The sequence below is a fragment of the Sylvia atricapilla genome, chromosome 5 (assembly GCF_009819655.1).
Source record: "Sylvia atricapilla isolate bSylAtr1 chromosome 5, bSylAtr1.pri, whole genome shotgun sequence".
Taxonomy (NCBI): Eukaryota; Metazoa; Chordata; class Aves; order Passeriformes; family Sylviidae; genus Sylvia; species Sylvia atricapilla.
This window is the reverse complement of record NC_089144.1, coordinates 17,418,995-17,431,815: the sequence shown is the minus strand read 5'-3', so window position 1 is coordinate 17,431,815 and position 12,821 is coordinate 17,418,995. Positions and strand designations below refer to the sequence as shown.

General features: G+C 46.2%; 1 protein-coding gene across 1 annotated transcript in view; it reads right to left on the bottom strand.

Moving 5' to 3' along the window:
- Window positions 1-285: 285 nt before the first annotated feature.
- Window positions 286-12,821, bottom strand: part of CCDC3 (coiled-coil domain containing 3) — a 34,112-nt gene continuing 21,576 nt past the window's right edge. Inside the window, exon 3 of the mRNA XM_066318811.1 lies at window positions 286-1,202. Coding sequence (XP_066174908.1) covers window positions 927-1,202 — 276 coding nt within the window. The 3' untranslated portion in view covers window positions 286-926. The remainder of the gene's footprint in view (window positions 1,203-12,821) is intronic.

Sequence of the window (12,821 nt, the reverse complement as noted above, 5' to 3'; positions counted from 1 at the left end):
GTTGATACTGATGTGGTCTCTACAGGTTTTAAGTGTAACTAAGTGAGGCTGCCCAGCAACCTCCATTATACCTCAAACAGTGACTACAAAACTTGAAGCTTTGTCTACTCTGTAACTTAAACCTTCTTGAGAATGGGATCTGAAATTGCCTGCTGGGCCTGACCCAACACCCACTCATAGGCTGAGTCCACTCCTGACTACAGGATTAGGTCTTAGACCTAGTTCCAAATGATGTGGTTTCCAACCCAGTTGGCTGACTAATGATAAAGGCACCTGAGGGAGACACTTCTTGGAAAAATAAAAGTTGTTATATATTTGATTTAGAATATTTAAGAATATATAGGAACAGTCTTAAGAAAATTTGGGCACATCTGTATTTCGTGCTGAAGAGAGGCACAAAACTGTCTGAGTCTTGGACACAGCCTATGCCCAGACACTGGATGTAGACTTCAGTCAAGCTCAAGCAAGGCTGAGAGCCTGGGGGAGATAAGAGAGTGAAGGGTTTTCATGCCTTCATCCTTCCCACCACATCCACCTCTAGATCCCAAGCCACACTTGCCCAGCCCGTGAGGAGGAGGCAAACTGGCAAGAAGAGCTCCTGTGTCAAGTGCCTGCATAGGCCCAGAGGGCTGGGCTGGCACTTCCATCAGAGACAACCTGGAGGTGGTGGAGGTGGAGTGGGTGAGGGAGGAGAAGCACAGATGACTGTCTGGCCCTTTGTCCACTGAGAACAGTGAGGACATGGCTTTGGGCTGTGCCAAATCCAGCTGGCGTTCCTGTTTAAACTGGCACTGTGTCTAAAGCAAATTCAGATTCACTTTCCATGCAAGGTTTGAAGCACAGTGTAGACAAGGTGTGAGGGCCAGACCCTGATCTAATGCAGACAAAATTCGCCACTACCGTTGGCCTGAGCACTTACCCTTGCATTATACTTTAATGTAGGTACTGTGGGAGTTCTCCTGCTTCAAAGAGTTAATGTAGGGGATTTGGCCACCTGCAGAGGAAAGTTTCTCACTGAGCTTTCGGTTCACCAGCTCCATGTGCCTGGAGTTTTTCCTGGCTTGTCGGAGAGACCTCTTGACTTTCTTCACTCGATCTCGCAGCTGCTTGTTGCGCTTCTCCAGCGTCGCCACTTTCTGCTGCAGCTTCTTCACCCTGTCCTCCTCCTCAAACAGGGCCTTCTGCACAGAGGAGCACATGAGCTGTGGGGACAGCAGCAGGTGAGCTTCACACAAAAAGTTACCATAACAAGGGTTAATTCAGGCATTGCAGAAAACACCTCACAACTTTTCAAAAGCAGAATGCTTTTTTGGGGGAACTTCTGCTTTGTTTTTTATATCTTTTTAAGTAAAATCCTCTCTTTCACTTACGGATTTAGTTAGGACCCAAAAATGTAGATCTTAATTATACTAGTGATTCAAAATTACTTTTATGAACTGTTTTGTCAGACCTGTCCAGTACACTGAGGCTACATTGAGTTTCTGGAAAAAGGCTGTGCTAATTCTGGTATTAAACTGGAGTTTGGGTCAAGGGGTGTCACTTTTGGAAAACTCTAGCTTTGATTCAGCTTAGCAGTGCTTCAGAAACCCCAGACTCTGACAAGAGCCTGTCCCTTTGCTCTTTATGTCAACATGTGAAATAAGGACAGCACCTGCCAAACACAGAACTGGTTATTTTGCCTTTCCAAGAACAGAGGTGTCTTAAACACCTCATTATATTGGCTTATTTAAGACAAAACCCTAGAGGGTAAGATCTCAGCTGTCCTAGGAGCATCCACGATCCCATAACTTTAACAGAAGTTCTTATTTAGGGGGTCATTGCCTGAAAACTGCCTCTCTCATTCTACCCTGTACAACTTACTGCAATATTGCCCCCAGAAGGGACATCAAGTTCCTGACATTCACTCATGCCAGTGGCTCTTAGATAAGAAATAAACAAGAGAGGCAGTATCAAAGGTGCTGTCCCCAAGGCATCACTAGAAGAACAGCTCACAGGTAATTTTCAAATCCACTGGGTGATGGTACAATTGCAAAATGTTTGTTAGACAAGTGTTCATCTTCTACTACCTCATCCTAGGATCTCTGTTATCTCATGGGTACATTTATGGTCTCACTTGTTTCCTGTTTGCAGGTGCAGCAACAGCAGTGGAATGACAAACACCAGCACCAAGGGCTGCTGAGTAGTTTCAGTGCAAAGGAGTTAATTTCCCAACACACCACCTCTGTTGAGATGGGATTCAGCTGCCTCCTCTTAAGCAGCTAAAAGTGAGACTCAAGTCTGGGCTCTTCTCTTTGCATCTCCCCTGTAATGTCTGCAGGGAGACACACCCTTCCAGTGGCTGATTTGCACCTAGGGCAGAGGGAGGAATCACCCTCTGAACAAAACCTTCTCCTTTTACTGACCACAAAGACACCAGGTTCCATTTTTTTTTTTCCTACCTGGAACACATTTCCCAGGCAGAAAAAGAGGAGGTGCCTGGAGCTCAAGGAGAGCTCCACCAAAAAGTTTCTGATTTAGAAGATCCACATCAAAATCAATTTCTCCTCAGGTGCCTCCTGCTTTTTTTTCCCCCTACAAAAAACATCCTGAGATATTTTATTGTGCATGTTGGACTTTCATGTTGCTGCTGCACTGTGAGGACAGGCAGTGTATTCTGCTGGATTTATCTACTAAATAAGTCTAGAAATTTTTCTATGTGTGTCAAGCACTCCTGGAGTCTGGACGGGCTTTCTCTGGCAGAACATTTGGAACAGACAGGGAATCTAAATAAACAAGTAAATCCTGACTGTGATGATGAAGGATTACATGTTTCTTTCCATCTTACTTTGTAGTATTTTCAACAGCTGAAATTTGGGGAGGGAGCCTGCCTTGATGAATAACATTTCATTTGCTTTGGAAACCCCCAGCAGTGGGAAACCACGGCCAGTCAACACAAACACAGCAACTGCTTTCACTCTCTTGGAAGCTCTTGTTCCTTGTGAAAAGCTCTGTGGGGTTTTTCTATATGGCAAATTCTTGCCCCAAGTGTTCTCTCACTAGGGCTCTTTTATAAATGCACGCTAGTGAGATGGGGAGCTCACAGATAGAGGGCCAGAAGTTGTGTTGACAAAGAGAGAGTTTGGTTTTGATCACAGTTTAGCCCAAGAGCTCTTTGAAAACAGCCAGCACATCTTGGCTTTTGTGTTTGCCAAACCCTTGCAAAACCTCAAGCAGAACACTTTTTGAATTTAAATCCCCATAAAGGAGGACACTGAGTTAGGGAAATATGTTTGTTGGGAAGACATGAGGTGGAAACTCTACTTCATAAGGGATTTCCTGCATTTTCCATGGATGCAGTGATAGGCATGGTCTATGCCAGAGTCCAGTGCAGAGGAACAAAAACTTCATATAGCTGAAGTGGGAGGTTGTATGAACCCAACTGCAATTCATCTGTCTGGGCTGGGTGAGGGGGAATAGCAGACATCAGGGATAGTATTATCCTCATCCCAAAGACACTCCCAAACATTTTGAGATTGGTCCTTTGTCAGCAGAGGTAGACCTGCTCTACAGAGCCACTCAGAAACTTCTCTAACACCATCTAAATCTAACCAGCTCATTTGCTTATACTGTTTTTCTGCAGTCCTCACTCTCCAGTCTGAAATACACAGTTTAGAGTTTAAATTATCTGGAGATATCCAAGAACATCACGGGAACAGCACAGTTCACTATCTGACATGTACAGCTTTGTTTGCTAGCAGGGTAGGTGATACGAAGAACCCAGCTTGATAACTGGATGCCTGCCTGCAACTGCAAGTCTATCAGCTGCAAAATAAACACTTTGTTCCTTCTACACAGGGAAAAATAACAAGGTGGAATCCTCTCGTTCTCACTGGCTGGTTACAAACAGCATTTTTCAGAGGAGTCTGCAGTGGGAATGATGGGGATGATTGTGTTTAGGTGTGAGTACTGTCCTGCCCTTGCTGTTACTGCTGGGGCTGTGATTCACCTGGCTGCAATCAAGGTATCCTTAAACTGGTGCTGAGAACTGTGTAACTGTGACAGCTGTGAGCTCAGCACAGCTTGGATAACCAACCCAGCTGCTGAACAAGCTGGTGAGAGGTTAGCCAGTCCAACTTGCTACTTGCATGCTTGGGAAATGAAGAGACGGACCAGGAAATGGCTCCTTAGGCAAACCTTATAGGTAATTTTCCAAATTCCCTTCAAAATTTGAATTCCTTAATGACTCATATTTCACAAGGCTTGTTTGGTCTGAAGATCTGTCTGCACATCTATTTGTTCCACAGTTTCATTAGGAAGGCATCCTCAGCAGTGGTACACTCAAGTTCAAAGCAATACCAGGAGATGTGATGAGAAAGGTGGCACAAGACCCATACGGGTTCTGTCCAGAGTCTACAGCTGTGAAACTGCGTATTAAATATATTTGAGTATTTGTCTAAGAGACCGTATCACAAATATACAGAGTTCAAAGTTTCACCATATCTAGGAGATTTACAAAGTCTGCCAAAGAAATCAGCACTGTAATAAGTATAATAGAATCACAGAATCATTGAGTGATTCTGATCATCCAGTTCAATCATTAACCTAACAAACTGATTTTGGAGCATCACATTATAGGCATGCAAACCCCTTCCCAAACACCCTGAACTGATATATATATATATACAATTTTCTTACTGACAGACACACACTTGCCTTCTACAATCTTGATTTGAGTGGCGCAGTGGATAAAGGTGCCATGGGTAAGGGTGTGATGGTAGCATTCATCCACCACAGAATGTCCATAAGTGGTTGAAGTTAATGTTACAGAGCTCAAGTCACTCAAAACCCAGCAGTGGCACCAAGTCTTACCCTTCACCTACCCAAGGGAGAGGTGTTGAGTCCCAGCTGTCTCATGCATGCTCCTTATGGCAACACTGCTGAAAAACACTGGAGTCCCACTACCTAAAAGTCTTTCCTGTGGGAGCGAGTGTGTTGCATGGAAAGAAAGACAAGGAATCAAAGAATAGTGGGAGAGGTCTGGCAGAGGGGAATATTGGGTTTGGGATTGAGTGACTTAACCTCCAGTTACTGGGATTTTCCAGCCAAGACTAACACTTGTGCTGAAGTGTGGAAAAGTCCCTGTCAGCGCTGTTAAAGCATCGTGTTGGGTGAAGCGGTGGGGGTATGGAAGTGCTGAGTTAAACCACCTTTGCCTGCTGCAAGAACAGCACTTTAGGGCTACAGAATTGAGGTCCCAAGCATTGGCATTAATGGAGATGAGCTGGGATTTCACCCTAGGACCTCATACGGATCAGCAAAATGCATAGGACCTGGATGGAGAAAGAAATTGTTGTGGCTGTTGTTACCTTGCTGAATGCTGGGTCAGCATTTGCCACAGGAAATGTAATGTTTGTAGCACAACTCTCCAGTTAATTCAAAATATTAGAGATGGGGATTTCTTTGGGGTAAGAAGCACTGCCTACAGGAAGCCTCTGCTAGGCTACACCCACCCCAAGGTGTCTCAGCACTGTTTTTCTTTCTCATTTCACTCCCCACTAAAAGCTGATTTTCTCTTTATGTTCCTTAGATGCAGCTAGTCAAGGGAAGTCATCTTTCCCAACAGTCATCAGAGAGGAATGGGCATATCCTAGAGGAGATATCTTGTCTACCTTAGACACCTCCCTTCAGTGGACCACCTTTGGAGACTCCTGCGTAGATAACTATCTCAGACTGGGATGGATCTCACCTTGAGTCCCATCAAATGGCATCTGAATGGCATTGACTTCTCAGGGCAGGTTGCAAGGGCAGGATAAAGATAATTTTCTTGGAGTTTGGAAAAACTTGCCCTGGAAATAGACCCAAATCCATGTTTAAAAATAGCTTTGTTCTGAGCTGCATCAAACCACTCCTTGGTGTGAAGGTATCTGAACTGCTGGTGGCTCTTATCTGCAGTGGGTGTTGCTGGCATCCATTTCAAAAGCCCACACTTTGCATTCGAACTCACAGCCCTTACACCCCTGCTCTGGCTGGGGGTGGTTTTACAGGATGCAGGGTCATTACGGGGCGCTTGAGAACTGGTGAAAAGAGCCTCAGCCTTAGAGGTACCTGAAGGGAGGTCCCTGGCCCCAAAACCACACCTAGAGCTTGTCCTGAGGCATTGCTTTCCCCTGGCACCTGGAGCCCTGAGGCCTGAGATGCTGCTGAGAGGATGGAAACAAAGATACCAAGTGACAGTCACACCAAATCACCTCTGCCAGGACTGGAAATGGGGATGGGAATATGTCCACACAGTCATTGCCAGCGCCCAGGAAGGGATCAACACCTTATTCCCTATTCTTGTGAAGGAAAAAAGTCAATAGTTTAGTGAGTATAGAAACCACACGAATCAAGACAAGGAGGGAAAAAAAAGGTGTAGGGTATGAGCCAGACTGCCTACCACAGGCACCTCACTCGTGCCAAGTGAGCAGATAAGTCAGTCCTGACAGTAAATCCCTAAATTCCCTGCGCAGGCAGTGGGAGACAGAAGGTCTGCAGGAAGAGAGAAATGAATCGGGAAGGTACGCGGTGGCTGGGGGCACGGCCAGGCCCCGCTCCGCTGCCGGGCGGTGGGCAGGGCCGGCACACGGGAGCCGGGCCGCGGCGCTGAGGGCACGGGCGGCGCTGAGGGCACGGGCGGCGCTGAGGGCACGGGCGGCGCTGAGGGCACGGGCGGCGCCGAGGGCACGGGCGGCGCCGAGGGCACGGGCGGCGCTGAGGGCACGGGCGCCGCTCCCGCCCCGCGGCTGTGAACGCCTTCCTCCGGGCCACTCGCCCTGGGTGCCGCAGGAATGCGGTGCTGAACTGGGAGGGGAGCTGCAGGGAACTAAGCTGTTTAGCAGGAGCAGCCCAGCTCCTGCTCCTCGGCTGAGCTCGGTGCTCGGGCCCCTGCCCCATCCCTTGTGCCTGCTGCATTCCCAGCCTCAGCCCCGCTCCCAGCGGCGTGCACCTGCCGAGATGGGTCGGGGCTGGGGAAGCACAGGGTCTGGAGCCCTCACAGGGCTTTATCAGCCCCCGGGCAGCTCCGCCAGCCTCTTTACTGAGACTCACATCACCCTCCTCGGACCCCGTCCGCCAAAACTTCTCAGGGCGGCCCGTGGAATAAGGACGTGGGGTGCACATGGCTCCGGAGTGTAAAAAGCAGAGAGCAGCCAGGACACCACTCCTGGCTCTCCACCCCTGTTACAGGAGATGTACAGAGCTCATGGCAAGGACACCGAGCTCACAGGCCCTGCAGCACTGCTGTCTGCACGGCAGAAACGCGACCCAAGAAAATGCAGTGCCTGCCTTTGTTCCTCATAAACACCACACATGGTTGATGGGTATTCCCAGTACATCTCTGTCCTGTTCCTGGTCAGGAGCATAAAGTGCAGGTCTGGATTGAGCTGCTCAGTTATAGGTAAATGATCCTGAATGTTAAAATGCACTACCCAGCTCAGCTTAAAGGAAAATGTTTTGAGGAAGGACAAACAAAATCTTTTCTCCACGGTTTTAACAAACAAATGTGTGTTTAAGTCTACCTTACAAGACAGGCTGCTTCAGAGATTTTTGCATTTTGCTCTGCCTGGATGCTGAAAATGTCCAAATTCCAGTCACTTCTTCTCTTCCTTTTTTTTTTTTTTTTTTTTTTTTTTTTTTTTTTTTTTTTTTTTTTTTTTTTTTTTTCCCTCAGACCTGATTGCAGTTTCAGCAGGGCTTCAAAAGTTTCTGTAAGAGGCTTTTTTCCCCCAACATTATGTACAGAACCTTTCCATTACCACAGCTACTAAAGTTACCAAAAGTTGCTATCCACTTTAATTTTCAACTCAGCTTTTTCCCACCTAGTATTACTATTGTCACAATAAAACCAATTAGGTCTGATATGCCTAAAACTACTTTGCTAATATACCTTACCCCAAGTGTATTGTTCTCTGACTGAAAGTTGCTGTGTGACCATGGCTCCATCTAAACTTGTTTTACTTGGCTTGTATTTCAATAGGATTAGATCACCATTCCCCCCACACATACACACAGAGAACTAATTAAATACCAAGGAAGGGATAAAACCAGCAAGACCCAAAATCAAAGTGTATTGTGTCCTTCCTTCTCACTGGTGGGATACTCAAGGAAAGGAGAAACCGCTGATCAGAGCAGCACAGCATCTTATGATTTGCTCCTATTTATTGAAATTTTTGAATGAACTGACCTTTACCTTGTGTTACAACAGCTTCTAGAAACCTCCTTTATTTTAGCAGTCCTGTCGTGTAGGGGACATACACCTTATAGCACAGTAGCAGTGAGGGAAGCACAGTATATCCAAATATACCATCCCCAGATGCAGCTGAAGCTGAGAACCAGCATCAGATGGTGAAGAAAAATATTTATCTTTACCAGTATTAATTTGCATGAGAACAACATTGGTTTAAAGCAGCATTATACCTGGTTTGGGGGCTTTACATTAAGTATGATTTACTTCAGTCTAATGTATTACAACTTGCAGAGTTCCCTGGGAGTCCTGACAGAAGTGACTGATGTTTTGGTGTGGCAGGTGCTGCAGGGATGTCTGTAAACTGAGCTTTACTTAAACATGGATGTAAGGGGTACAAAAGAACAGGCGGGAGACATGGAATCTGGGAGAACAGGGGACACATGGAAACAAGGTTGATTAAGGTCTTAAAGAATTCAGGACCTCCTGGGGGTAAAGCCACGCCAGACCTCCCTGTACCCCTCAGCAGGTTCAGAGTGCAAATGCTCAGAGCCCACATCCCCTGTCACTGAGGAGGGAGGAACTGGAGTCAATAAATATATAATAAAATTAATTTTATGTATAATATGAAGGGATCCTTTGTTTCTCTGTCACCTATAAGTCAAAATGGGGAAAGAGAGAAGCCAAGCAAATCCCAGCAGGCTGTGGGTGGATATTGGCAAGTGGCCACACCGTGACTGCAATGCACTAAATGCTGCCTCTCAAAGAAAGCAAAGAAATGGATATTTACTGTAATTGGAGGCCATGTCTCCTCCCCAGAAAATATATCATACCCAGGGGCATCTGTATGCACAGGGGGAGAACCCATGCTGAGAAAGGCAAATGTTTAAAGTTAATGCAACATCTATAAAAGTCAAGTTCCCCTATAAATCCCTCCACTCTGGATGTGTTGGCTTCACACTGCACACAAGCTGCTGCAGCTCAGCTGCCTTTACAAACAGATAGGATTTCCTTGGCTGAAGGCTCAGCTGGAAGCCCTGAGCATGCCCTGCTGCTGTGCACAGCTTCTGGATTTTAAAGAGAAATTGCAGGTGCCCCAGGGCAACCTGCTGCCCTACAGTGCTGCTGCGGAGCGGGAATGTTCACATCTCTCCTGAGCATCCATAGGAACTTCTGGAGACATTCACTTCATTTTCTAGTCTGTTTGGATCCAGAAAAGCACAGAGAGTGAAAAGGCCACACTCAGACTTATATTTATCTGCGTTTGGTGACTTGTGGTACCTTGTGGTAGTCTTTGTATTACCCTGCTAAAATATATAATCTCAGTCCTGAGTAGGAAACACTAGCTTTCTGATCTTTTTCTACAGTCTTTACAGAGACAGAAATTCCTTTGGAGGATGAGTCAGAGGAACTAATTTAGAGCAGGGAATCAGGCACTAAAACTGAGTTGAATAGTGGGAAACAATTCCAACACGGTGCTTACGCACACGGCGGAGATGTCCCTGTCACGGCAGGAGCAGGACAAGAGGCTCTAATGAAGCTTTTCCCTGCAAGCAGTAAGGGATTTGTGAAACCTGCATGGAAATGACGGCAGCAGCATTGAAGTCAGGCTGGGCGAAACACTCAGGCTTGACAAAGGGCATCTCCATCTGCTCCTGAGCTGCTCTGCCAGCCAAGAGCAAAGAGGGGACCTCAGCAAGGAGCTGTTTGCTGTGCCCCGAGCCAGCAGCCTCGAGAGAGGTGACCCAGCCAGAGGGGCTGAGGACCAGCTCCAGCCCTCATTCAAACACGGAACTGCCACGGGTTGCCACGGGGTGAAGTGGAAAATCCTTGGAAAAGGTTGAAGAAGCAAAGAGAAAGGCAAGGAAAAACAAACATCTGCAATCTGCAGGCACTCTCTGAATAATGTCAGCGCTGAGAAAGGGACCAAATGCCTGAGAGACTAATCAACAGCTCTGAACAAGCTCCAAGCACTAACATCTGGCTGACGGGACCTCACTGCTACTGACAGATAGTCTTGTCCCACCAGGCAGCCCAGAGCAGCCTGTCCACATCTCCAGTTGCTGCCTGGGCTGTAAATCCTGAAAGGGCCCCAGACCACCCTCAATGAGATAAGTGGGCAACAGGCTGTTCTGAAGATGGCAGGATTTGGCAAATAGGCAGTTTTCAAGGTGGGAAGATGGGGTATTTAGGGGACCACCCTCTTGCTTGCATGTGCTCAGATGGCCCAAAGCATTCAGGGCATTAAAGACTATTTCTATAGGAGACAAAAGCTGTTTTTCACTCTAGTACAATTCCTCAGATCAGGTTCTATTCCTGGGCCAGAATTTCAATTCTCAACAGAATTACAGGGTCAGGGAAATACAAGGTCATATTTGAAATCCAATGTCATATTTAGTGGCCAAAATCTCTCCCTGCTGCTTTGCTGGCTTTCATACAGACACAGAAGCACCAGAAACTCCCACCATGTGCTGCACAACTTACTGCCTTATACAGGGAAAAGCTTTTCACACAGGGCTGGCTACAATGCCCGTGGAAAATAAGGTCATAAGGGAAGCATGAGTCAGGCCTCCCCATACACATAAGCCTGGAGCAAGCACTCTTTCCAGCCTGATTTCAGGAGAAGGAGGATTGCAGCCCCAGTTACACAGCACAAAATGCTCACTGGGCTGGAGGATGCCCTGTGGTGAACTCTTCCCTGCAAGCATCTAAATTATAGAGTGCACACCCCACTGCTGGTTAATGTTGCAGTGGTGGCTCTCAACAGTTTAATCCTATGTTAATAATTGTGCTGGAGAGAGATAATTACATAGCAAGTGCCACACCACTGCACAGTGAGCACATGGTGAGACCTTTGAGCTACAGTTCAATCATGCACTACCTTGGGGTTTGGCACTTTTGTGAATAACTGCACTGAGGTCTGAAAAATCTCATAATATCCTGCTGTTATGTCTTTTTACCTGTAAAATCTGTTATTGTTCCTGGCCAAATACTTAGGGATAGGCAGCAAATGCATCCCCCTGTAAGTCTGTGTTACTGTTTGTGTATGCATGGGCTTTAGACATGATTATGAAATTAATTTTCTCTATCAGTCCAAAATTCTTCTGTGGAATTTGTTATTCTTTTCCCGTATTTCTCTGACACAGAAGTTATCTGTACTTTCACCAGCTTTGTATTGCATCACTCTTGCAATAGCAAGGGCCAGGGGATGGACAGCCTTGAAGAGCAGATTATAGGATTGCCTCATGCCCCTCCTGCAGCAGCAATCACAATACCCACACCAGTCACCATCCACACAACTCCACAAAAATTGCTTAACATCACAGAACTAAAAACAAACAAACAAACCCCAACCAAAACAAAAAGGGTGGCAAACCCACGCCAAGGAACTCAGGACCTGGGCTCCAATCTAGTCCCACAATTAGGACACTTACCCTGTCTTTTGGCAATGATAATGTTGGAAGAACAAAATCTCTATCACTCTGAGCTGTGTTATCTGAACAGCTTGTTCTCATTAAGCAGCACGTGCACCTCACACCTCATCAAAGAGGACACATAGAATGCTCTTCCTAATCAGAGGAATGGGATTGGAGGTCCAATGAGGGCAATAACCAGTTAGGGGAGAGTAGATCCAGTAAATAGCTTCCCTGTGCTGGAATTCTCTGTCTCCAAAAATAAGGATCACAGAACATCTGTGATTTATAGAGTTTTTGAGTCATTATAATCTAATCCAGAAAGGTCTATATTTAAAGCCAGAGTAGTGTGTGTGGGACAGGAGCAATAGCAGAGCCAGGACTCGTGGGCAGATACTTCACTTGCACGCAGAATGGCCACAGTGCTTCTCTGTGCAAATTCAGAGTATGAGCCCAGAAATCAGTTTTTTTCCTTAGGTGCTGGTAGGTGTTGCCCACAACTGCAGCCTTCTCCCCTGCAAGCTGGAAACATATTGTTCAGTAAAGAGCGGGGACAAATAGCTCATCACTGGACTATATGACTGATTGGACTTTCAATATTGAGGGATTTAGTTAATACAAGTTTGCAATATAAAAATTTTATCTTTCTGTGTTCACTGATCAAGGCATTTAAGTCCACATTATCCAAGAAGGGCAAAATCCTGGCTTTGTGAACATGGCTTAGATACGGCTCAGATACATAAGCAATGTCCATGGTCCCAAGACCAAGGTTTCAAGTATGATCAAACAGACAACTTGTAGCAACTGCCCTTATTGGGCCATGGAAAACAAAGCAAACCATTCCTTAGGCACCATTCGCCAACAAAAGGAGTATGAGTGGTTAGGCAACAACATGGTAATGGTCATTCCTCTTACTATGCTGGACCTAAGGGTCAGTAAACGAGCAGAAAAGCCAGCAGAAGAATACACAAGGGGCTTTTACAGGAATGGAAGAAAACTTTTATTCTCACTTGTGACCTAGGTCAGAAATTAATAGGAGTGTAAACTAATCTGGAGAAGCACCGCAAGAACATGGCACAAAGCCTCTGGAGGGAATGGCAAAGACCCTTTCCTGCAGGTATTTGAGGCCTCCCTTCATCATCCAGATGTGGTTTAGGGTTAGTACATGTAAAGTGCAACACAAACTCAGCTGCTAAGACTGGATGACC